Here is a 26,656-nt window from a genome sequence, read left to right as displayed (position 1 = left end):
AGACAGCAAATATGTTGGCCTTCACCTCTAAAGTCAGTCAATGCTTAGGGGACAAAATGGCTCTGGTGAGTCACTCAACCTCCTGAGCAGTGGGATTATGGGGACTCTAGAGATTGAAGAAATCACAGGCTCCTTTCAAGACCCTAAAAAGTAACCCTGGAGGAGCCCTGACGGACAATACGAAGGAAAGAGGTTGATTTTGGGTTAAAAGAGGGGCCATTTACTCAGTATTGAACACCTGGCTGGGAAGTATAACCAAAACAAATGTGCTAAGATGAAGGTGGAAGAAAAATCAAAGAGAAGCCATACATGCATAATAAGGCAGAAAGATAGTGATCTTATCTTTTGACGCATGTGGATACCTTCACAGTTGAGTTGTAATACACTAGATGTGGTAATAATTCTAGTTTCAAAAACTGTCAGAGAACTTAGAACGGTTTTTTATTGTTTGTTTGTTTTTTGGTAATGGGGATTGAACCCAGGAGCACTTTACCACTGAGCTACATCCTCAGCCCTTTTTTGAGACAGGGTCTTGCTAAGTTGTTTATGGCCTTGCTAAGTTGCTGAGGCTGGTCTTGAATTTACCATCCTCCTGCCTCAGCCTTCGAAGTTGCTGGGATTACAGGCATACACCATGGTGCCCAGTTTAGAACTGTTTTAAACTGGGTATTTAGGCAAAGTATAATTGAAGCGTCATTCACCAGTAGTCTGAGAATTAATTTTGATGCACCTAACCCTAACCATGAATCAAGAGGCTATGTAACCTACTCTTTTTATTTTAGGGACAAAAAAAAAAAAAAAAAGAAAAAGAAATCCAGGTTCAGAGAAGTTACTTATTTATAGTCATGATTTAGTCACCAAAATAAAGTAAACCTTATAAGTAATTATTCGATACATATTACAGGTGGGAAATGGCTAGAAGGAAGAAGGGTGAGAACTGGGGAGTGCAGAGATTGAACACATTTGCTGGAGCATAATGGCTTACTAGTAGTCCACAGTGGACCCATATATAGCAGACAAAAAGAGCTGAGGAAATATGATGTAAGAAACCTTGGTGTATGTCTGAGAAAACTCAGTTCTAGTTTAACTGTGTTTATCAGCCTAAATTACACTGTATGTTGTGTCACCAACAACAATGAACAGAGGCCTGTGCCTAGACCCCACTTCCCCAGTCAGCTAGTTTGGAATCTCTGGGAGAAGTCCCAGCCTTTCATTTCAGAAATGTCCCTGATGCTTTTTAAAGCCCAACCAGGCAAGAGCCTCTGAGTTAGAGATTATAGGCATGTGTAGGGAAATTGTAAGAGATGAAAATAGCTGAAATTAAGATAAGTAAGCCAATTTAGAAGAAAAAAGCTAGAGGTATTAAGGTCCTCAAATAGCATGTGGGTTTGTAGAAATGAAAAGAAGGGATGAATGCAAGAAGTTTTGCAGCTGGGAAATCTGTAGGACTTTGCAGTTATTTACTTGTGGGTTTGAGATGAAGGAAAGAATTGAAGTAATTAAAAATAATATGAAGGTTTTAGGATTAAGAGTAAATGAGAGTGATAGTTCTGCTTAAAGACATGAGTGAAGTTAGTTTTGAGTATGTGGGACATAAAAACCTATGAGTTCTATTGGGATGAACACTTAAAGTACCAGTTGCCAGCATATTGTTACAAAAAATGTCTAAAATTTAAGAAAGGTTACAGATGATTTATCCACATGACAGGAGATCCAGAGTTTAGATCACTAAGGACAATTTAGGAATTAAAATAGGTTAGAGATAAACCTTAAGAAATTATCTATTTTTAAGGGGGCAGAGAGTGGATATACAGCCAATAGGCATGAAAGGTGATCAAAGTAACATGGGCACTGAGAAATTGACACAGTTTAAAAGGTAAGGAGGAGACTTTTCAGTATGAAAATTAGTATTAAAGTGTTAAAACCTTCAGAGACTTCCAACTAAATTTGGTAGGTGGTATTTAGATGAAATTGTAATGAAAACCAGATTTAATGAAATTAAGTGATGAGAAGATAGAAAAGACATGTGGCTAACGATTTTAGATCATTCATTCTAGAAATTTTGGGAGGATAGGAAAATAATTAGAGACAGATAACAACTGGGAGGATATTTAGAACAGAAACTTGAAACTTTTGGAAGAAGACAGCAAGGAGAATGAAACACACTAGAAAGGAGCAACCCTCCCCAAAATGTGTTTTTCTGCCTTTTAAAAAAAAAATGTGCTTTGTGTGTGTGTTTGTACATAGGTTGCTATTTCAGATGGCTGAAGCTGCCTGGAGCTGTGGGACCAGGCACCATCTTACCCAGCCACTTCCCTTGGCTGACAGTCAGCCACAGCCACTGCCCCAGGGTGCAGCCAGGAGACTATGCTGGGCCATGGAACAAGGTGTAGAAGTGATCCAGTACACTGCTGCTGTCCCTGCACTGGAAGGGCTGTCGTGATTGGCAACTATCACATCATCTACTCTGGCTAGAGGCTTCCTCTTCAGTATTCCTGCACAGGAAGCCCACTCCAGCCACCAGCCACCACTCCAGGAGATGAAGCTTCATAAATTGTCATGGCAATTACCACTTTAGCTACAGATGCTCTAGAAGCCCCCTCAAAAAAAAAAAAAAATCTGGTCAGGACACTCTGCTTTCTCTGTGACTACATCTGCTGCCACAGCAAACACCATCCTGTTTTAGTTGCCATGGCAACCACGGCTTCAGTCCCTGCTGCTCCAGAGGCTTCAGCTCCGGTCACTCCAGAGGCCTCTGTGGCACCCAGTAGGTGACTCCCTTCTAGCTTCCTGGGTTGGTGGGGATGAGCACCTCCCTTAACCCATGATAACTGAGTACAGATGGACTCAGATCACCATGGCTAGCCTGATGCGCAAAAATTCTATAGGAAATAGCCGACTGGGCATCTGCTGGAGCCCAGCTTGTTACCAAGTTCTTCCTTGGCAGAATAATGCATGAACAACAAATGACTGAGTGACTTTATTAGCTGTCAGCCTATTCTCTGGGTTCTTCTCATTTTGTCTCACAGACACCTTATAGGGTAATGGATACTAGTTTTTCCCATTTTGTAAATAAGGTATACTGAAGCCCAGGAGGTTAAGTAACTTATCCTAAGTTATATGGTCGGGAAATCTGAATTTATTTTTTAATTATTATTGTTGTTGTTGTTATTGTTATTATTATTATAAACATATTAATTGTGTGAGTTAAGGGGATTCACTGTAATGTTTTTATACATTCATATATCAATCATCAATCTATTCTTTCTCCTACTCTTTCCCTCCTCTCCTCCACCCTTCTCTCTTGGCACTGTTCCAAGTCCCTAGTAATCCCTTTTCTACTTTCAAGTCATCTTTTTTTAGTTTCCACATATGAGGGAGAACATGCAGTACTTCTTTTTTTGTCTCTGGCTTATTTCATTCTTCTTTGCAGCTGAGAATATTTCTATTGTGTATATATGCCATATTTTCTTCATCCAGTCACCTGTTGATGGGCATATATATACAATAGAATATTGCTATTGCAAATAGTGCCACAATAAACATGGCCACCCAGGTATCATTTTCGTGTGCAGACTTTATTTCCTCTGGGTATATATATATACCCAGGAGTGGAATAGCTATATCATATAGCTAGTTCTAGTTTCCATTTTTTGAGGAATCTTCATATTGTTTATTACAGTGGCTATACTAATTTACATTTCCACTAACAGCATACAAGGAAGAGTTCCTTTTACTTGACATTCTTGTCAGCTTTTGGGGAGGGGGTGGTGATAGCCATTCTGATTGGAGTGTAAAAGCTTTTCATTGTAGTTTTGATTTGCAATGATATTCAGCCTTTTTTATGTACCTATTAATTATTTCTATTTCTTCTTTTGAGAAAGGTGTATTCAGATAATTGATCCATTTTTAAATTGAATTATTTATATTTTTATCAAGATTATTGTGTTCCTTTTATATTCTGTATATTAATCCTCTGTCAAATGAATAGCTGACAAAGATTTTCTCTCATTATGTAGGTTGTTTCTCCACTCTGTTGATTGTTTTCTTTTCTGTGAAGAAGATTTTTAATGTGACATGATTCCAATTCTTGCTTTCGTTTCCTGAGCTATTGGAGTTCTATGCAGGAAATTGTTGCCTGTGCCAATATCTCAATGCATTTCCTGCCACAGTCTGGCTGGGCACAAATAACCGAGCCGCCACAAAGCCTTGTAGGTTCAAACAGCAACTCTTTATTCCCCAACTCTCACTGGCACTGCACACACACTACACGGGAACACACACCTTCCACCGCGCTCCGCAAGCCTAATCTTCCCGAACCCCCGGAGAACTGCCCGGGAACTCCAAAGTAGTGGGCACCAGAGGCAGATTCCCGGAGCTGCCCTATTCCCGGAGCAGGGTCCATATACAACTCAATCAATCCAGCATCACAGCAACTATATACAGCTTAACTCAAATCATCATCTCAATGGTTCGCTGGCTCACCTTTCAACCATTCCCTCTGGCAATATGCCAGGCATCATTCTGACTCGGCTGTGGCTCTCAACAATTCCCCTATGTTTTCTTTAAGTAATTGCCAAGGTTCAAGTCTTACATTATGCTATTTGATCCATTTTGAGTTATTTTTGTACAGAGTGATAAATAGGTGTTTATTTTCCATATTCTACATGTGGATATCCAGTTTTCTCAGGATGATTTTTTTTTGATAAGATGTGTTTTCTTTCATGTATGTTTTTGGGCACCTTTGGCAAGAATCAGTTGGCTTAGCTGCATGGGTTTGTTTCTGGGTTGTCTGCTCTGTTCCACTGGTCTCTCTGTGTGTTTTTATATCAATTCCATTCTGTTTTTGTTACTATAGTGCTGTAGTATGTTTTCAAATCAGCTGTTATAATTCCTGTACTACTGTTCTTTTAGTTCAAGATTGCTTTAGCTGCTCAGGGTCTTTTGTGGTTCCACATGAAGTTTTCTCAATTTTAGGATTATTTTTTCTAGTTTTGTGAAGAATGTCATTGGTATTTTGATGGGAATTGCCTTGGGTTTGTAGATTTCTTTGGATAGTATGGACATTTTAACCATGTTAATTTTCCTAATCTAAGAATGGGGGGATCTTCCCATCTTACAGTGTCTTTTTCAATTTATTTTCTCAGTGTTTTGTAATTTTCATCATTGAGATCTTTCAGATCTTTAGTTTAGGCTTATTCCTAGATAATTTTTTTGAGTGGATATTGTGAATGGTATTTCTTTCCTGAATTCCTTCTCTGTAAGTTCATTATTGGAATGTAGAAAAACTAGTGATTTTCATATGCAATTTTATGCCACTAGTTTGTTGAATTTATTAGTTCTTTGAATCTTGTGGTGGAGTCATTAGATTTTTCTAAGTAGAGAATAATATCATCTGTAAACAGGGATAATATGAGTTTCCCCTTTTCTATTTATATCACTTTTTTTTCTTCTCTTGCCTAATTGCTTTGGCTAAAATTTCAAGTACTATACTGAATAAAAGTGGTGAGAGAGGACATCCTTGTCTTATTTCTGATTTTAGAGGAAATGCTTTTGCTGCCTCCGCCCCCATTTAGTATGATATTTATGGATTGTCAAATACAGTCTAGGATGTTGAAGTCTGATTATTTTGTACCGAATTTATTCAAGGCTTTTTATCATTAAGGAATGTTGAATTTTGTTGAAGTTTTTTTCTAAATTTATTGAGATGATTGTTGGGTGCAGAGCAGGCTGAACAGATGTTGGCTGCAAGATAGCCCATGCACTCAAACCCCCCTCTATCTGGTCCTTTATCACCTGTTTGCCTCAAGTCTGAACATTCAACCCTGCTTAAGGCTGAACACTTAACGCCCCCTTGGGCCAACAAGGCAGCTTGCAGACCCAGAGGCCCCATTAGATTTGGGCTATAAAAACTCCCTCCTGCCAGGCCCCCCTCTCTCTTGCTCTTTCTCTCTTGCTCTCTCTCTCTCTCGCTCTCTTTCTCTTGCTCTCTCTCTCTTGCTCTTTATCTTTCTTACGCGCGCTCTCTGTCTCTCTCTTGCTCTTGCTCTCTCCCTGTTCATCTCTTCTCTTTTCTCTCTCTCTCTTTCCTTCTTTCCTTTCTCTTTGTTGCACTGCTGCAATAAAGATCTTTTGGTTGCTCTGAGTGTTGTGGTCACTTTCCTTTCAATGATCATGTATTTTTTTATATTTGATTCTACTTACATGGCATATTGTATTTATTGATTTGTGTATGTTGAACCATCCTTGCATCCCTGGAATTATACCAACTTGTTAATGGTGTATGACTTTTAAATGTTGTGTTGAATTTGGTTTGCTAGTATTTTATTGAGGATTTTTACATCTATGTTCATCAAGGATTTTGTGTGTGTGTGTGTGTGTGTGTGTGTCCTTACTAGGTTTTGGTAGCAGAGCAATACTGGCTTTATAGAAAGGATTTGGAAGAAATTCCTCCCTTCTTATTTATGGTATAATTTGAGGAGCACTGATATTAGTTCTTTAATAGTCATAAAATTCAGCAGTGAGGTGATCTGAATTATTTTGGGGACACTTTTTATAATTGTTTGTTTGCTTGTTATTTATTTATTTATGTTTTTACATACTCTTGGTTCAATTTTTGAAGGCAACATCTGTCCAGAAAGTTGTCCATTTCTTCTAGATTTTCTAATTAATTGGAATAAAGTTTTTCAAAATGTTCCCTAATGACCCTATGAATTTCAGGGGCCTCGATTGTAATATCCCTTTTTAAATTTCTAGCTGTATTTATTTGGGCCTTTACTCTCTTTCTTTAGTTAGTTTATCTAAGGGTTTGTGTTAGTCAGCTTTCTGCCATTGCCATGAAATACCTGAGAAATAAATTTAAAAGGAGGAAAGGTTTATTTTGGCTCACAATTTCAGAATTATCAGTCCAAGATCACTTGGATTCAGTGTTTCTGGGCCTTCAATGAGACAGAACGTCATGGTAGAGAGGGCATCGGGAAGGAAAGCTGCTCACCTCATGGCAGCTGGGAGCAGAGAGAGTAAATACCTTTTAAAAGAGGAAAGGTTTACTTTGCCTAACATTTTCAGAGGTTTCAGTCCCTGATCATTTGACTCCTTTGTTTCTGGGTTTGCAGTGAGGCAAAAGCATCATGGTGTAGAGGAGAGCAGAGGGGAAGAAAGCTTCTCATCTCATGGCAGCTGGAAATGGAGGGTGGGGGAGAGAGCGAAAGAGAATAAGAAATACCGTTCAAAGACATGTCTTCAGTGACCTACTTCCTCCCGCTAGGCCCCACCTCCTAAAATTTCCACCACCACCACCTCCCAGTAGTGCCACGAGCTGGAACTCAAGCTTCAACACATGAGCCTTTGGGGGACATTCCAGATACAAAGTATAATATTATGCTCCTGACCCCCAAAAGTTATGACCATCTCATAATGCAAAATGCTTTCAGTCTATCTCCAAGAGTCTCCATAGCCTTAACAGTTTCAGCATAGCTCAAAAGTCAAAATACAAATCTCCTCTGAGTAGCAAGGTGAACTCTGAGCTACGAGTCCCTGTAAAAATAAAAAGCAAGTTATATACTTGCAAGTTATATTTAACATTCCATGGCACAGGGGATATATTACAATTCAAAAAGGGAGGAATAGGTAAATACTAAGGAAGGATTGGACTAAAGAAAGACCAAAACCCAGTAGAGAAAACATTAAATCCAAGAGCCTCATGTCCAGCATTTGAGGCATGTGATGGCAGGATAAGGGCCCCAAAGGGATTGGACAGCCCTGATGCTGCAGTCTTGTTATTGTCTGCAGTGCACAAGGACACTCTCTTGGGCTGGCTTCAATCAATTCGTGTGACTTTCCTTGGAGACAGACTATATTCCTGGCATGTCTAAGTTACTGGGGTCTCCACTGTAGCTGTGACTTCACTCTCAGCTTCATGCATTATCCTTTGGAGGCTTCCTGTATGGATTTTGACCTTGTCACACATTCCTAGGCCTCCCAGGCATTCTTTTGAAATTTAAGTGGAAGCCTTCATGATCTCACAATTACTATATTTTGCATGCCTGTGAAACCAGCATCCTATGGATGATGCTATTCATCAGTGGGTAGGCCCATTTGGATCACAGCTGCAACAGCATCTGAGGATATCAATGATAGAACATGATGAAACAAATCCTGGAGAAATGACATTTTATGTCATCCAGTGCAACAGGGTGTCAGGGGCTTTCTTCTCAAGTGAAAGGTTTACACTTTTATAATTTTAAGTTTGGAAGAGGGTAGATCTCACCGATTCCTGAGATGTCCTCAAGGCTTCTTTCTTATTGTCCTAGTGCAAAGTAGTTGGCTTCTTTTTAATACCGCTAATCTTAATCTCTTCAATAACCATACTCTCCTTGGCAGCAACTTTAAACATGCTCCTTTTCTGGCAAAATTGTGAATTTTTCAAATCTGCAAATCTGTAAATCTGGTTAAAAGCGGCCAACAATACCCGTGCCATAACCTAGATGCTGTGCTACCTTGCATTTCCTCCATCAGATTATTTGGTCCATAACCTTTAAAATTAGCCCTCATGCAAAGTCTCAAGGCATGGAAAAAATGTGGACAAGTTCTTTGCAAGAATATAAAATGAATAGCTTCTGGTCCATTTTCCAACAGAGTCTTCATTTTCATAGGAAACATTATGAGCACAGCTTTTACTATTCACATTCATATCAGCATTCAGGGTTTCTGAGCTCCCACCAGAATCATCCCAGTAAGTTCTGCTTACTGCATTTCCAGATTTTTTTCCAGCCTGATTCTGCAAACAATTCTAAGCTCCTTCTGCAGACTAGTAGCAAAGAATTCTGATCCACATGGTCAGGTATAGTCATAGCAACAACTCCACTTCTTTTTTTTTTAATTTTATTTTATTTTATTTATTTATTTTATTGGTTGTTCAAAACATTACAAAGCTCTTGACATATCATATTTCATACATTAGATTCAAGTGGGTTATGAACTCCCATTTTTACCCCAAATACAGATTGCAGAATCACATCGGTTACACATCCACATTTTTACGTAATGCCATATTAGTAACTGTTGTATTCTGCTACTTTTCCTATCTTCTACTATCCCCCCTCCCCTCCCCTCCCATCTTCTCTCTCTACCCCATCTACTGTAATTCATTTCTCTCCTTGTTTTTTTCCCATTCCCCTCACAACCTCTTATATGTAATTTTGTATAACAATGAGGGTCTCCTTCCATTTCCATGCAATTTCCCTTTTCTCTCCCTTTCCCTCCCGCCTCATGTCTCTGTTTAATGTTAATCTTTTCCTCCTGCTCTTCCTCCCTGCTCTGTTCTTAGTTGCTCTCATTATATCAAAGAAGACATTTGGCATTTGTTTTTTAGGGATTGGCTAGCTTCACTTAGCATAATCTGCTCTAGTGCCATCCATTTCCCTGCAAATTCCATGATTTCGTCATTTTTTAGTGCTGCGTAATACTCCATGGTGTATAAATGCCACATTTTTTTTTTATCCATTCATCTATTGAAGAGCATCTGGGTTGGTTCCACAGTCTAGCTATTGTGAATTGTGCTGCTATGAACATCAATGTGGCAGTATCCCTGTAGTATGCTCTTTTAAGGTCTTCAGGGAATAGTCCGAGAAGGGCAATAACTGGGTCAAATGGTGGTTCCATTCCCAGCTTTCCAAGAAATCTCCATACTGCTTTCCAAATTGGCCACACCAATTTGCAGTCCCACCAGCAATGTACAAGTGTACCCTTTTCCCCACATCCTCGCCAGCACTTGTTGTTGTTTGACTTCAGAATGGCTGCCAATCTTACTGGAGTGAGATGGTATCTTAGGGTGGTTTTGATTTGCATTTCTCTGACTGCTAGAGATGGTGAGCATTTTTTCATGTACTTATTGATTGATTGTATGTCTCCTCTGAGAAGTGTCTGTTCAGGTCCTTGGCCCATTTGTTGATTGGGTTGTTTGTTCTCTTATTGTCTAATTTTTTGAGTTCTTTGTATACTCTGGATATTAGGGCTCTATCTGAAGTGTGAGGAGTAAAGATTTGTTCCCAGGGTGTAGGCTCCCTATTTACCTCTCTTATTGTTTCTTTTGCTGAGAAAAAACTTTTTAGCTTGAGTAAGTCCCATTTGTTGATTCTAGTTATTAACTTTTGTGCTATGGGTGTCCTATTGAGGAATTTGGAGCCCGACCCCACAGAATGTAGATCATAGCCAACTTTTTCTTCTATCAGACGGCGTGTCTCTGATTTGATATCAAGCTCCTTGATCCATTTTGAATAAACTTTTGTGCATGGCAAGAGAAAGGGATTCAGTTTCATTTTGTTGCATATGGATTTCCAGTTTTCCCAGCACCATTTGTTGAAGATGCTATCCTTCCTCCATTGCATGCTTTTAGCCCCTTTATCAAATATAAGATAGTTGTAGTTTTGTGGATTGGTTTCTGTGTCCTCTATTCTGTGCCATTGGTCCACCCGCCTGTTTTGGTACCAGTACCATGCTGTTTTTGTTACTATTGCTCTGTAGTATAGTTTGAAGTCTGGTATTGCTATACTGCCTGATTCACACTTCCTGCTTAGAGTTGCTTTTGCTATTCTGGGTCTTTTATTTTTCCATATGAATTTCATGATTGCTTTCTCTATTTCTACAAGAAATGCCGTTGGGATTTTGATTGGCATTGCATTAAACCTATAGAGAACTTTTGGTAATATCACCATTTTGATGATGTTAGTTCTGCCTATCCATGAACAGGGTATATTTTTCCATCTTCTAAGATCTTCTTCTATTTCTCTCTTTAGGGTTCTGTAGTTTTCATTGTATAAGTCTTTCACCTCTTTTGTTAGGTTGATTCCCAAGTATTTTTTTTTTTGAGGATATTGTGAATGGAGTGTTTTTCCTCATTTCCGTTTCAGAAGTTTTGTCGTTGATATACAGAAATGCCTTTGATTTATGCGTGTTGATTTTATATCCTGCCACTTTGCTGAATTCATTTATTAGTTCTAGTAGTTTCTTTGTAGACCCTTTTGGGTCTTCTAGGTATAGAATCATGTCTTCCGCAAATAGTGATAATTTAAGTTCTTCTTTTCCTATTTTTATGCCACTTCTGATACCAATTTTCTATGTTAGTAAGCTTTCAATCTTACTAAGATTGAAATATATCTGAGAAAAACAATTTCAAAGGAAGAAAGGTTTATTTTGACTCACAGTTTTAAAGATTTCAGTTCATGGTCACTTGGCGCTATTGTTTCTGGGCCTGCAGTAAGGCAGAATATCATGGTAGAGAGAGCCTGGGGAGAAAAACTACTCACCTCATGGCAACTGGAAGCAGAGATAGAGAGGGAGGGAGGGAAAAAGGGAAGGAGAAAGAGAGAGAGAGAGAGAGAGAGAGAGAGAGACACTCTTTTAGGACACACCCTCAGAGATCTCCTTCCTCCAGCTAGGTCCCATCTCCTAAAGTTTCTATTGCCTCCAAATAGTGCCACTAGATGGGGACCAAACCTTCAACAAAGAGCCTCTTGGGGATGTTCCAGGTCCAATCTATAACAGAGCTTTTCAATTTTGTTTATCTTTTAAAAGAATCAAGTCTTGGTCTCATCAATCCTTTGTACTGTTCTTTTAATATTTATTTTATTTATTTTTGCCCTGTCCTTAGTTATTTCTTTCCTTCCACTGATGTTGAGTTTTGTTAATTCTTGTTTTTCTAATACCTAGAGATGTATTATTAGATTATTTATTTATGATATCTCTGTTCTTTTAATTTTGGCATTTATCAATTTAAGCTTACCTCTTATAATTCTTTTTCTGTATCCCATAGGTTCTCACATAATGTGTCTTCATTTTCCTTTGAGTCTAGGAATTTTAAAATTTGTCTTATGACTTCTTCAATGACCCACCATTTGTTTAAAAATGTATTGTTCAATCTCCGTGTATTTGTATAAATTTCTATAATTTTGCATGTTGTTGATTTCTAGTTTTATTCCGTTATTCTCTGATAAGATGCAAGAAATTATTTCATTTTGGGGAATTTGTTAAGACTTGTTATGTGGCCTAATAAAAGAAATACTTTGAAAAAAAATTTTATCTGCTGAAGAAAAGAATATGTATTCTTCAACTCTTAAATGGTATTCTGTAGATGTTTATTAAGTCCATTTGATCTATAATGTAATTTAACTCCAATTTTTAATTTTTTTGATCTGGGTGATCTATTGAGATGTGTGATATTGAAATCTCCCACTATTATTATATTGGGGCCCTTCTCTCCCTTCATTTTCAGTATTGTTTCCCTGATTTTGAGTACATATATATTTATAATCATTATACTTCTTGATATTTTTTTCTTCATTAGTATGTAGTGATTTTGTCTCTTTTAACTGATTTTGGCTTAAACTCTCTTGTCAGATATGAACATAAATACTCGTGCTTGCTTTTGTATTCCATTTGCTTAGCATATCATTCTCCATCCTTTCTCTTTCAGTGGGTGTGTGTCTTGGCTGTTGAGATGAGTTTCTTGCAGGCAGCAGATTGTTGTATGTGGTTTTCTAATCCAACTAATCTTTCTACATATTTTTTTAAAGAGAGAGAGAGAGAGAGAGAGAGAGAGAGAGAGAGAGAGAGAGAGAGAGAGAATTTTTTAATATTTATTTTTCAGTTTTCGGTGGACACAACATCTTTATTTTTATGTGGTGCTGAGGATCGAACCCAGCGCCCTGCGCAAGCCAGGCGAGTGGGTTACACTTGAGCCACATCCTCAGCCCCTCTTTCTACATATTTTAATTGGAGAATTAAGATCATTTTCACTCAGGGTTATTACTGACAGGCATGTTCTTGTTCCTGTCATTTTGTAAGTTTCCCTTGGGTTATTTTGCTCATTTTAAGTTCATTTTTTCTCATTCTTATTCATATTAGAAATTAGATGGGTTTCTGTTATGCTTGATTGTTTTTCCCAATTCTCATTTTCTTATTTATTGCTCTAGTGAATTTTATTCTCTTCCCTGCTTTCATAATTGTGCTTATACTTCTTCTTCCAGGATTAGGATTCCCTTAAGTATCTTCTGTAATGTTTGTCTTGTGATCATGGATTTCCTTACTTTATGCTTATCATGGAAGGTCTTTATTTAATTCTGATCTTGAAGAATAACTTTAGTTGGTATAGTAAAATAGATTGACAATTATTTTCTTTCAGAGCTTGAAATTCATCATTGCACGCTTTCCTAGCCTTTTGAGTTTCTGTAGAGAAATCTAATAGTATTCTGATGGAATTGCCTTTAAATATGATTTGGCCTTTCTTGCAACTTTTTAATATTCTTTCTTTGTTATGTACTTTGGGCAGTTTAACTATAATATTTGTGAAGAGTTTCTTTTCTTGTCATGTCTATTTGGGGCTCTAATGCCTGAAGGTTCTTGTCTTTCAAGATTTGCAAAATTTGATGCTATTGTTTCACTGAATAGATTTTTCTATACTTTTAACCTGTAGTTCCCATATCTAGTCTGATTATTTGTAAGTACAGTCTTTTAATGGTATTCCATGTATCTTTTGTGTTCTGTTTCATTCTTTCTAATTTTCTTTATCACTGTCAGTGATAATTTATTAGCCTCATTATAATTTCCTCCACCTAATCTGGTCTATCAGTGAAGCTTTAAACTGGATTTCTTTTTTCTTTTTTTTTTTTAGAAGTGTTAAATATTCTTTATTTAATATCATACATAAACCACACTTTCTATAAGGAAAGAACAGCATTTTAGATACAGGGAATTCTAATTAAATTGGCATGGTCAACAAAAATACAGACAGTGCTTCCTTATCTTCAACCACTGCCTTTAATAGGCTAATGAACACAAATTGAAACAAAGGTGAATCATGCTTGGTTCTGAGAGACTAAAGGGATTTCCCCCATATTTAAACATATTCACATAATCAGTTCTGTAAAACTAAATATAAAACCAGTTTTCAGATGTCATTCACCATTTTTGTGAAATACTGAACATTACTAATTAAGTCCAACCATAACTTTAAAAAGGGGAAACAGTGATAGAATTTACTGAAGTGGGAATATAACCAAAATATTAATTTAACTACAAGTCAGTTTTACCTAAATCAGGATTGTCCAACAAAAATAATTTTGTCAGTCATTCATGATCTGATTTCTGGTGTATCACATCAATTAAATTATGGTGCACATAAAAAAGCCAAGAGACATTTCTGTTTGGTAATAAATAAGGCAGTAGCTATTACTCATTAGTGGCTTTTTTGAGGTAAGCTATTAGGTCTGCCCTTTCTCCCTTCTTCTTAATGCCAGCGAAGATCATTTTTGTTCCAGGGATGTACTTTTTGGGATTCTCCAAATACTCCAGCAGTGTATCCTCTCCCCAGGTGATGCCTTTGTTCTTGTTGGCATCTGTATAAGAGAATCCAGCAGCCTGACCTGTCTTCCGCCCAAACAGTCCATGGAGATTTGGCCCAGTCTTGTGCTTGCCTCCCTTTTCCACGGTGTGGCACTGGGCATACTTCTGAACAAAAATCTTCTTGCCTTTCTCAACATCACCCATTTTTAATTCGTTCTTTCATCGCTAGTGCAAAGAAGGTTCCCGATCCTGGATTTCTTTTTTAAAAACTTTTAAAAACCTGTTTCATTAAGCTTTTATTTCCAAGGTTTCTGTTTGATTCTTTTTCAAAATCTCTCTTTACTGAATTTCTTATTCACATCCTGCATTAACTTCTTTAATACATTCAATTGTTTTCTGTGTTCTCTTGGCATTGATCATTTCAGAAATAATTATTTAGAATTCTGTATCTGTCATTTCATCCACTTCAATATATTTGAGATTTGTTACAATGGAATTATGAAGCTTAGGAAGTGTGATAGCATCTTTTAAAAAATATTTCTGTGTTTCTACGCTAATTTGAGCCTCCGTTGGAGCAGATATCTCTTCCACTTTTATGTGAGAGCCTCTTAATAAGCAGCCTTCAGGCTGGGGTTGTAGCTCAGTGGTAGAGAGCTTGCCCAGCATGTGTGAGGCACTGGGTTCGATCCTCAGAACCACATAAAAATAAATAAATAAAATAAAGGTATTGTGTCCATCTACAACTAAAAAATAAAAAAGCAGCCTTCTCTTATGATGTTTCTTGAGATATCAGTGTTTCCTGTAGTGTTGAGTTTAATTTCAATTGATCTTTGTCATATAATCTCCCTGTGGAGATTATTCTTTCACTGTGATTTGCAGGGTTTCACACAATGTGTACTTTATATTAGAGTGTGAGCAATCTGCTTTCAAGGTAGGTCTTGACAGAATGGGGTCCCTCTGGTAATTTAGTTTGGTGTGGTATAGACTGAAGGATATATAGGGTGCACCCTCTAGGTCATCCCAACAATGGGAGTAGAAGCCCCTATCAGGTGAAGGGGATTTCCATGGGCACTATTAGAATTGATTCTGTTACTTGAAAGGGAATCTGATATTGGCTGTTTCAATCATAGTGAATGGTCTGAAACAGCTAGGAGTTTATGTCCCTTATTTTCTTTATGCAAATGTCTTAGAAGCATCTGTCAGGGTTCAAGTAGGTCTGAATTCTTCTCAGCTGTGCTGGGAGTATAGCTCAGAGGCACAGCACCTGCCCAATGTGTGTGTGGTCCTGTATTTGATTCCAAGCACCAGGAAAAGAGAGAGGGAGAGAGAATAATACTAGAAACAACAACAACAACAGTAATGGGTTAAAGTGGTCAAATAAAAAATAAAAAGGATAATGAAGAAGGGACAAACAATATAAATATAAATAAAAATGGAGGGCTGGGGTGTGATTCTGAGGAAGAGCACTTGCCTAGCATGCTTGAGGCCCTGTGTTCAATTCCTAGGACTCACTCCCCAACCCAGAAATAAAAATTGGGGCCGGGGGGAGATTGAGAGAGAAGAAAAGAGAGTGAAAAAAAAACCCATTTAAAGAATTAAAATATAGAATAACAGTAGGAAAAAAATGAGAAATAAAAGGAAATAATAGAATAATAGAACAAAATTTTAAAAATTATGAGTCAAAAATTTCCCCTAACCAAGTTGCTTAGAAACACTCCTCTCTGGATATGATTACAATCTGCCAGGTATGGGGTTGGGGTAGTTGTTACTAGCAGCAGTATGTTGAAATTCCTCTCAAGTCTTGCCAAAGGAGTTGTGGTGAAAGCAGGCTGTTCCCCATCTTTGTCACTAAACAGGTTAAGGGACTTTTGGCCATATTGGAGGTGTGTTCTCTCTGGAAGGATTTAGACTGTGCCTCCAGGGATGTGGCCCATATCCAAGCTGTGGTGGATACCCAAAATTCCTCCAAGGGTTGGGGGAGCAGTTGAACCATCAAGTTCCATTCTGGAGGAGGGTTGTGGGAAGAACTAGGAGATTTGCTAATCAGTTCCTGGTAGTCTCTTCATACCTGGCCCCCACACTAGTCAATACAGAACTGATGTTGCTTCATGTCACAGAAAGCAGGATCACTGAACTTCTGGGCCCTCTACTTCCCACACCATTGCATTCCTGTGCTTCCCACAGAATGTACCTTTCAGTGAATTTGTGACAGAGACACTCTTCCAAACCACAGCTGTCTCGTGTGGCTGCTGCCTTCCCGTTCAGTGTGGCAGGGTGTCCAGAGGAATTCTGAAATGTGATTATGCTGGGTTTTCTGATCCCCAGAACAGTTTAGTCCTAATAATAGGAACCGTCTGAAGATGGCTCCTGGCCATGGCACTCTGAGGGTTGGTTAGCAGGTGCAGTGTGTGGCTTCTCTAAAGTTAAGTTGTAATGTAGACTCCATGTCACTTATTTATTTAAGGCATTTGGATGCTCCTGGTAGCCTTCTGCACAAAGCTGTGACCCTTAGTCTTTCACCTTTACCTGCTCTGAGGGGAGAGTCCCTTTCCTGTAACTGAGGTGCTGGGTGCCTGAAACTGGGGTACTCCACTTCTCTTGTTTTTCTCCCTAGTCTCTGGAATCCACCAGGTTTTATTTTCTTTGTTGTCAATTTCCAGTTCTAACCCACAGCCCCTCCCATCCAGGAGCAGTCAAATACCAATGGCTTTGTTTCCATTCCATGGAGGAGCAAATTAGTGCTATTTAAGTCTATTTCATTATCTTAAGAATGCCCAGATTCTGCAACCTGTATACTCAGAAAAATGAGAAATTATATCCCATCTGATTCAAATGTATGATATGTCAAGATTACTGTACTGTCATGTGTAACTCAGTAAAACAAAAAACAAAACAACAACAACAACAAAAAGAATGCCCAGAGAAGTGGATTTTGACTGACTGACATAGGGATGGTAGTAGTGATGGTCAGTTCTGCTGGTTGGATCCATTGAGTGCCTAAGCCACTTGAAAGGGAATGAATGCAGGTTAAGAAACAGAAAGAAGAGGAAAGAAACAATCATGCCAATCTTTTTGAAAACCTTGTTAGAAATATACTAGAAGAATAATTTTGCTCTGGGCCCACAAATTATGTGGTGGGTTCTGCACCTAGGTGTTCAGGTCTCTCAAGTATAACGTAAGTGAGAAAATATGGTTAAGGGCCTATTTTATCACTTTCCATTAAGTTTATGTATCCAGATGAGCCTCTAATGAAACTGATGCCCTTTTAAAAAAAATCTTAATTGATTTAATGTTTAATTTCCTTTAATAGAATATTTTCTGAGATGTCTTCCTTGCCTAGAATAATTTGTATACTGATTTAGAACCTAGAGTTAAAAAGGTGATTCAGGAGCTGGGGCTATGGCTCAGTTGGTAGAGTGTTTGCCTAGCATGTGTGAGGCACTGGGTTCGATTCTCAGCACCACATATAAGAAAGTAAATAAAGGTCAATCAACAACTAAAAAAAAATTAAAAAAAGGTGTGACTCAGGTTTTGAAAACATGTATTACTTCTGTCCTTTGAATAAAAGAAGTTTTTGAAATATTTTGGGTTAACTTTTTTTTTTGGTAAGGTGACAGACATGTTACAACCTCACGTTTCATAGGTGCAGTCTACACTCACCTTAATTGGTCTCATTTCTTAGTGAAGAACTGAGAAATTTATTGGCTGGTAGGTCCAAACACTGAAAGGAACAGCAATTCTATGAATATTCGTTCCTGAGATTTCTCAATCTTCATACGTGCGGCTCAGGTCAGGGGTGCAGTCCAGGGTATTATGTGCTCCCCTGTGTGTTGGAATGAATGTGAGCTGGTTGGCTTGGTAGGTTGTTGCTGGTAAGAGAAGCAAAGTCATGGGGGCGGGGTCGCCATTCCTTGTGGGAGCCTTCTACTTCCTGTTTGCACCCTGGACGCTTAAGGTGAATAGTTGAACAATTTTATAAAAATGATTAATTAGGAGACAGTCATGGTGAGAGTGGAAATAAATGAATAAACTACAGTTATGTGAGAAACCCTGCTAATAAAGACTTCTTAGTATCTTCTAGTAAGCTGGGAGCTTGACTGGTGGGTTGACAGACTTGTGTGTCTGACAATATTAATTGCAGGGTTCTACAGGCCAGGTTTCTGTAGGTTGGGTGGAGGTGCAGTCCACTGGCATTGAATACAACACCCAAGAAAAAACATGTGAGTAGGAGGAAGAAAAGGGATTTCCCTGGGCTGCGGCAATGCTGATGCTGGTGAAATAGGATTTTCTTGAGCATTAAGCAGCACTTGCCAGGATTGGGAGCCTCTGAGCTGCACATCTGCTCTTGATCTGTGGAGGACTTGGGCAAAAAGATAAAAGTGTGGTAAGTTTTAGTCTAGTACTATGTTTCCTTACTAGTTGCTTTTGGCACACACACAGACATGTGTGCATGTGTGTGCGCCTGTGTGTTTATAAAACTGAACATAGGCTGTCAACTTTCAAACTATTATTTTTTTATTACAGAATATTTTTGGCATTAACTAAGAAACAAAGGCTAACATTAGCTGCTTCTGTGTTATCCCTGCTACCTTAATCCTAAAGTGCTTGATCTACTGACACCAACCAGGATGAATGGCTCAGAAGATAAAATTGGACCGAAACACTCAGAGGTTAGTTTGCCATTTGGGGAGTAACTTTCAGTATAATAATACAGAAAGAGAAAAAAAGGTTTCCATTCATATAAATCTAATTTGAATCTGAACTCTCCTATATATTTGTAACATTGTGCAAGTAACTTAATCTCTCTGATCTCCAGTATCTTTTCTTGTAAAATGGATGTAATATCAGCTTCCCAGGGTGGTAAGAATTTTTTATGAGGTAATGTTAGCAAGGAGTCTGGTGCAGTGATTGGCTCATGGCTGAACACTATAAAAGTTCATTCCTTTAAGTTGTCAACTCTTCTTCCACCCTGCTTCCCCAATGTTGGAGCCATGGCTTACAAGTCTTGACTCCTGCACGTCACCAGTGTCTCCCCAGTCTGCCTATTGGGTGTTGTGACTGGTTGAGGCAAATTTAAGACTAGCCCAATTCTAATTGTTCTGTGCACATTTCACTTCATTTTATGCTGGAACCCAGCATTATGGTTGGAAAGGCAGAGTAGATGTTGCAAATATGTTTCTTTAATGATGAATTTATTTCAGTTGATTTCTGTGACATTTTCCTCTTCTGGGGCCTTTAAGAATCTGACAGTTTATTCATAAGGCCTGCTATTTATTCTGAATTTTATCCAACCACCCATTTATCTATCTATCTACCTATCTATCCATTCATTTATTTATCCAATATTTTTGTACTGGAAACTTACTATATGCCAGACGTAGTTCTAAAAGCTAGACATTAAATGATAAGGAAAACCAGAAACAAATCATGGAACATTCATACTAGCCATGGGAGAGAGGATGCAATGAACGCAGCAGTCAGTGAGTTATGTCGGGTATTAAAGGGGGTGTACTATTGGGAAGATAAAGCAGGAAAAGGGAATGGGGCATTGAGGGAGTTTAAAATGAGATGGTGTGAGAAGACCTCATTGACAAAGTAACATTAGACATGTCCTTAGAGGAAAGGCTGTGTTCAAGCAGAAGCAGCAGCAAGTACAGAGGCCCTCAGATGGAAGTGAGGCTGGTGTGTTGAAGAAGGAGCAGGAAGGCCAGGGTAGCCAATAGAGAGGAGAGTCCGAGAGGGGAGGTGGGAGAAGTGATGGGGCTAACTTCTGCAGACCATGTGGGCCCTGTGAACACTTGGGCCCAATTCACCTCAACAGGACAACCTGGCTCCTGTGTTGAGAAAGTCTGAAAGGGGCAAGGGCAGAGGCAGAGTCCCCTTGGGGGATGGTCATGATAGTTCAGGTCTGGCTCAGGTCTGGCTCAGGAGAAGTGGTGAAGTGGCATATTTGTGACATTGTTTGGAGGTCTGCCAATGGAGTTTTCTAATGGGTTGGATGTGTGAGTCAAGGATGATTCAAATTTTTGGTGTAACAGGGAAGATGGAGTTGTCATAGTTGGGGAGGACTGTGGTAGAGCATATCTAGTTGGGGATGTTGGGAGCTTTGTTTTGGACAGTCTGTAGTTTGAAGGGTGTAATAGACATCTGAGTGGAGAAACTGAATGTACAGTTGATTGCAGGACTCTATAGTTTGAGGAGAAGCTGGTACTAAAGATAAATATTTGGGAAACACAGACATGTGGCACAGCATTCCAAGCTGTGAACAGGATGAGATCCCCCAGAGCTGAGGGTAGATAGAAAAGAGTTTTAAAAACAGGTCCCCAGGACTCCCAATCATAAGAGCTTGGAGTTTAGGAGATACCGGAAACAAAGGAGAGTGCCATGAATGGGAAAAAAACAAGGGAAGAATATTTTTCAGAGAGGAGGCTGTGGGGAGCACTGTGGAATTCTGCCAGTGGCTCAAGTAAGATGAGGGCAGAATTGGCCACTGAATTTAGCAATAGGGTGGGGGCAGACTTTGGTGGCTTTTCCAAGAGAGATAGGATCATGTATGACCAGTAAAGAATGAGGTGGGGCAAGGTGAAGGCAGAGATCATTAACTTGCTGCCAATTTTCTTCTGCCCCCATTTTAGAATACTCACGTGCCTTTGTTTCCCATTCTTCTCATTTACCTTATTTTATGTTGCTAACTCTATTTGTCTTTGTTAGCAAATTTAAATTTTCTTGGAATGGCCTAACAAGTAATCAAGATGGGGGAAAAAAAAGATGGGGTGCTCTCACAGATGTGTTTGTCCTCATTTCTCTCAGGTCCAGGGTGACTACTTTTAGACTTTCTGTCTGATGATAGAAATGTGACCAAACCCTTGTCCTGAGGGAGATGCTCCCAGCACATCTGTGTTTATGGCCTTAGAGGCACAGACCCTGCTAGGAGGTTGTCTTTTGGTGTGACCATGATTCTGCTAAGCTTGGCATATTTGGGTATTGTCCAGTGCCACTATTTAATTTGGTCTTAGCAAGGGGTTAGCAGAAAATGAGAGGAGGATCCCTCCAGAAGGGGGAGAGAGCCCCCTGCCCCCATTATCCTGCAGTGATCAGACTGTACTTTTTGAAGGAGTGCGTCTATGGCATTCAAAACAGTATCTTATAGGAACCCTGGACTGTGTCACCTGGAGGAGAGAGAGGCCTAGATTTGCAGTTGTTTTGGCTAGACTTGCAATGGAGTGCAGGAGGAAGGAGGAGGAGATTATGTTCTGAATCCTCTTTCTTTAGTTCAAAAGACAATATGATCTAAGGCAAGTTCAATAACATCTCCAAATGGGTGTCTATTGATTGAGGTGGTTCTAATAATACCTACTTCATCAGGGTTGATGTGAGCATTAAATGAATTTATTTATTTATTTTTGTATAGAGATTGAGCCCAGGTGTGCTTTACCACTTAGCTACTTCCCCAGTTCTTTCAATATTTTTAACATAATTTATTGATATAAACAATCTAACATAGTATCTAGTCGACAAATGTAAGTTTTGTTTCCTTTCTGTTGACTTTCTTTTCTCATTCTTTCTTCTCTTCCTATCTCCCTTTTTTTATCCAACTCTTTATTAGCTAAGTAATATATGTCAGGCATCCCACAAGATCTACATTGTCCTATATGTTGGACACCATCCACATGTGGTTATGGAACACTTGAAGTGTGCAAGTCTCAACTGAGTTGTGCTATCTGCGTGAAACACACACAGAAGTTGTGTAGTTAACACTTGTCCCCAAACCACTGTTCCCAGGGCTTGCTTTATGAGATCAGGAAGCCAGAGACTTTGGAGCCTGTGGAGGTTTTTCCAGTAGAACACCAGAAATTTTTTCTTGGCGGGTGAGGTTCACCAATAATTGAACTCAGGGGCACTCAACAACTGAGCCACATTCCCCAGCCCTATTTTGTATTTTATTTAGAGACAGGCTCTCACTGAGTTGTTTAGTACCTTATTTTTGTTGAGGCTGGCTTTAAACTCTTGGTCCTCCTGCCTCAGCCTCCCCAGCCATTGGGATTACGGGTTTGAGCCACCATGCCTAGTGCACACCATCTTTTTTTTTTTTTTTTTTTTTTTTTTACAATGTCTTTATTTTACTTTACGTGGTGCTGAGGATTGAACCCAGTGCCTCATGCATGCTAGGTGAGCACTCTACCTCTGAGCCACAACCCCAGCCCAACATACCAACTTTTGATGAGTTTCTGAGGTGGTCTTCAAGTGAGCTCTCTTTCCTGCAGTGACATTCTTATGAAGGACTAAGCCTTGCTTTTAAATTCCTAGCCTGTGTTCTTATTTTTCCAGTATTTTGCAAATTTTGACTTGATACAAACAAACAAAAAAATCAGAAGCCCTCTTATTAATAATTTTTCAATTGATCACATGTTTAAATATCTTTTTCTATTGTTCACATTTCAATGATAGCGTTTGTATATATTTGGTAAAATAGAATATATTATTAAGCCATATTTCACCAATTTCTTCTCACTTTTACAAAAGTGACTACTGAAAATTTAAGATGACTTATGTAATTTACATTTTATTTCTGTTGGACAGCACAGTGCTGGTTGCCGGGAATTCACTGAAAACAGACTTTTGGAGCTTGTAGTCAGTCTAGTGGGGGTAGGTAGAAAAACAAAAACATAAGGAAATTTAAAAATAAATAAAAAATACAAATTGTAATTAGAAAAATACACATTAAAAATACATACTGTGAAGATAAGTTTCTATGGAGAGAAAACAGGAATATATAATTTAGTCCATCTGGTCAAGGAATTCCTCTCTGAGGAAGAGACATTGGTGCTGAGCCTTGTTAGGGCTCTTTCTATGTAGAATTTCTAGGTGACAGTGGGTACAGGACATTTCAGGCAGAGGAAAGAGCCTGCTGGGAATACTCATTGAGTCCATCTAACACCAGGCCTGTGGTCAGCAGTGTGAAAACCTGTGGAGTGCTAGAGCCAAGGAGCGCCCCTGACTGCTCAGGGCTTGTGCTCTGGTGAGAAGACAGGCACCTGAGGGTGCAGGGATGTGGCTGGTACTTGGCCCTGGAGTGCCCTTTGCCCTGTCTTGTTTCCATCTCAGAGTCATCATCAACCATAGTCTTGACCAAGCGGGTCCCTAGGGCGTGTCTGTTCTTCCTTCCAGTAAGATGCACTGTTGCCCCTCTATTCCCTGTTCTCACCGCCTGCTCTGACTCAGACTCATCATCTAGGTAATGAGCGTCTGTGATTGTCTTCTAACTGGTTTCCTTGCCTGCAGCCTTTCTCCCTGTCATATATCTGTGCCTGGCTGCCAAGTTAATTGTACTTGAATACCATTTAGATCATGTGACTTCCTTTCTCCTGAGATTTAACTAGTGCCTTGCTGGCAGAAGATCAGTTTTTTGGGAGATGTTGGATCTATGTCACTTTTCATCCTTTACATTTTCTTTCTACAGTTTGCATAGAAGCATGGCCTGCAGTCAACCTCTTTAACTGAGATTGATGAGCCTTTCAAGCTTTACCAGTAACCATCTTGCCATATTTCTGCTCCTGCCCTGCATTGCCTCTTGGGCCAGGCATGCTGCGATCCCCCCCACTCCTGTCAACACTGAGGGGCGCTGTCTCCCAGGGAAGGGCAAGATCACATTGGCAAGAGCTGTTTCTGGAGTTGTGAGACCAAATTTGAATCCCAGCTCTGCCATTAAATTAGCTGTGGGAACTTTTTCAGTAAGTTATTTATCTTTTCCTATTCTTAATTTTCCTATCTGTTAATATCAGAAGGCTAATCATAATTTGTACCCTTAAAGTGATGAGACACTGTATGTAAATATTTCATAAGTGCCGAGTCCATAGTGAATCCTTAATCCATATCCCTTGTTTAAATCAATGGCAAGCAGTGAATAAGAGTTGCCTCTGGGGAATAGATGAATTCTAGGTAGGGAAGTGGGGTGGGAGGGAAGGGGAGGGGGCAGGGGATTAGTAAGGATGGTGGAATGTGATAGACATCTAAAGTACATGAATGAAGACACAAATTGGGTGTCAACATACTTTAAATGCAAACAGAGATATGAAAAATTGTGGTATATATGTGTAATGAGAATTGTAACTCATTCTGCTGTCATTTATTTATTTATTTTTTAAAAAATCAATTTAAAAAAGTTGCCTCTGGGGAATTTTTTTTAATATTTATTTTTAAGTTTTAGGTGGACACAATATCTTTATTTTATATTTATGTGGTGCTGAGGATCGAACCCAGTGCCTCGTGCATGCTAGGGGAGCACTCTACCACTGAGCCACAACCCCAGCACCCCTGCCTCTGGTACTTTGACCCTACTTTCTTTTTGCATCTCTAGCACCAGTTAGCAATCTTCTTATAATAGGAAATGGGCTGTTGTGCAGTTTTTGTGGTGGTGGCCGAAAACACTGGATAGGGACACTGAATGGTGTTGTCTTGGACCTGGCTGGAACTTCCAGAGACCATCCTGTGTAGAATCCCTGAGGTTTGGTGTAGAATCCCTCAGGATGTCCAAACAGGTCTAAGGGAGTTAGTTGAAGAGCTTCTGTTATTTCATGTGCACAACAATCTCTAGTTGGTTCGCCTGTCCTTTGCAAAGTCCTGTAGTTGCTGGTTTTTCACTTGCCTTTGGTCCCTCTTAATTAAATATCACTTTTGCTTTACTTCTATCAATGAGGAACAGTAAAAAGCTTGAAACTGGAGATACAAGAGACTGGGAGTCTAGTCACACCTCAGCTTCTTTTCCATTGTACAGTTCATCATAGGATTAAATGTGTCACAGACTTGAAAATGTTAAAAGGCTCACACCAATTTCAGATGATATTATTAGTCAGTCTTTCCTGACTTATTATGATTATTTTTTTCCTCTTCTCCTAGGGAATATTCTTTTAGATAGTACAGTACTGCAGGTAGACTTAAGGCAAGTGAGGTATGAAGAACTCTGTTATTTTAAACAGGAAAAATATAAAAACATAATTTGCCAAAAAAATCTAGAATTTAAAAAAATCCATTAGCTTTAGATGGCAACAGAGGTGTCACAACAAATTAATTACTTAATTAATTAATTACATAATTACTTGAGCCCATAAGTAATTATGCAGAGTCTTTTTCAAACTGTGAAGCATTAGAGGAAGGAAAGCTTTAATTCAAGGTTGACTTATATCTTTAGTTATATTCAGGAAATGAGTTAATGTGGTCAGAATAACTGTTCTCAACTTCTTTAGAATAATACATAGAATAGTATATTATCTATTCAAGTCAGTATCTTAAAATAAATACTTAAGGTACATAAACATACTTTAAAACTACACTCCACTTGGGAAGCATCATCTATATCAGAAACCACTGAACAAGGGCCTTCATCTTCTTTTCCGTGTATCTTTTTGAAGGAGGTAGTGTGTAGCACTTATTTGGCAAGATAAGAATATAACCCCTGGTCTATAGTTAATGAACAATACATTTTTGTAAAGTAAGAATAAATTAAGATTGATAAAAATTAATTCCAATAACTACTTTGTGACAACTGAAGTGTCTGAATTCCTCTAGTTTGGGTGCCTAGAAAAGAAATAAAACATCAACAGAAATTCAGAAGATATCTTGCATACTCAGTCTTCAATCTATATTTAAAAAATCTGCTGGAAAGAACAAGGCAAATACAGTGCCCATCACTCTTGATCACCCTCTTGACAGTTCTCCTAACTCCTCACATCAAGAGTTTGGTGTCTATTGTATTTATTCTAACCAGTGATGAACTAATAAGTTTGTCATGGTGCTGAGGAAGGCCTCTCTGAATGTTAGAAGAGGCATTGGAAATCATGGTACCAGCCTTATCAAATATGAGATAGGGGCTCAGGATGTGGCTCAAGTGATAGCACGCTGGCCTGGCATGTGGGAGGCACTGGGTTCTATCCTCAGCATCACATAAAAATAAAATATAGATATTGTATTCACCTAAAACTAAAAAATAAACATTTTTTTAAAAATATGAGATAGATCCATTTTAACATCTGATCTCCAGATTCCTTCCATCCCCTCCTGAAATTTGATTCTGACTATCCTTTTAGTATGCATTGATTGAGCAAAAAAGACATATTCATACCAATTCACTACGCCTATTGTAATGAAACAGTGGCCCACGGATCCTCAACTCACTTGATGGGACAATGGCGTTTTAGACTAAATTTCTAATTGCATAAATGAGGCACAGCAATACTTTTGGTTAAGAAATATCCTGGGTATGAATCATCAAAGCACAGGATTTCAAAAAGAGATTTGGAAATATGGAGAAGTCACAATC

At 38.8% G+C, this 26,656-nt stretch overlaps 2 protein-coding genes across 2 annotated transcripts in view; one reads left to right on the top strand and one right to left on the bottom strand.

Annotated features, from left to right (window-relative positions):
* Nucleotides 1-14,118: 14,118 nt before the first annotated feature.
* Nucleotides 14,119-14,544, bottom strand: LOC124100074 (cytochrome c, somatic-like). Its single transcript, XM_046455390.2, has one exon. The coding sequence runs from the start codon at nucleotides 14,542-14,544 to the stop codon at nucleotides 14,227-14,229; it is 318 nt and encodes a 105-aa protein (XP_046311346.1). The 3' UTR covers nucleotides 14,119-14,226.
* A 3,994-nt stretch (nucleotides 14,545-18,538) lies between these two features.
* Nucleotides 18,539-26,656, top strand: part of LOC124099998 (transmembrane protein 45A) — a 43,361-nt gene continuing 35,243 nt past the window's right edge. Inside the window, exons 1-2 of the mRNA XM_046455318.2 lie at nucleotides 18,539-18,724; nucleotides 18,865-19,010. Coding sequence (XP_046311274.1) covers nucleotides 18,969-19,010 — 42 coding nt within the window. The 5' untranslated portion in view covers nucleotides 18,539-18,724; nucleotides 18,865-18,968. The remainder of the gene's footprint in view (nucleotides 18,725-18,864; nucleotides 19,011-26,656) is intronic.

This window comes from Marmota monax, unplaced genomic scaffold (assembly GCF_021218885.2).
Source record: "Marmota monax isolate L192 unplaced genomic scaffold, Marmota_monax_Labrador192_F-V1.1 WCK01_AAM20220418_F8-fsc00053, whole genome shotgun sequence".
NCBI classification, from domain to species: Eukaryota; Metazoa; Chordata; class Mammalia; order Rodentia; family Sciuridae; genus Marmota; species Marmota monax.
Note: the sequence above shows the minus strand (reverse complement) of the source record. Positions and strands in the feature narration are given on the sequence as shown.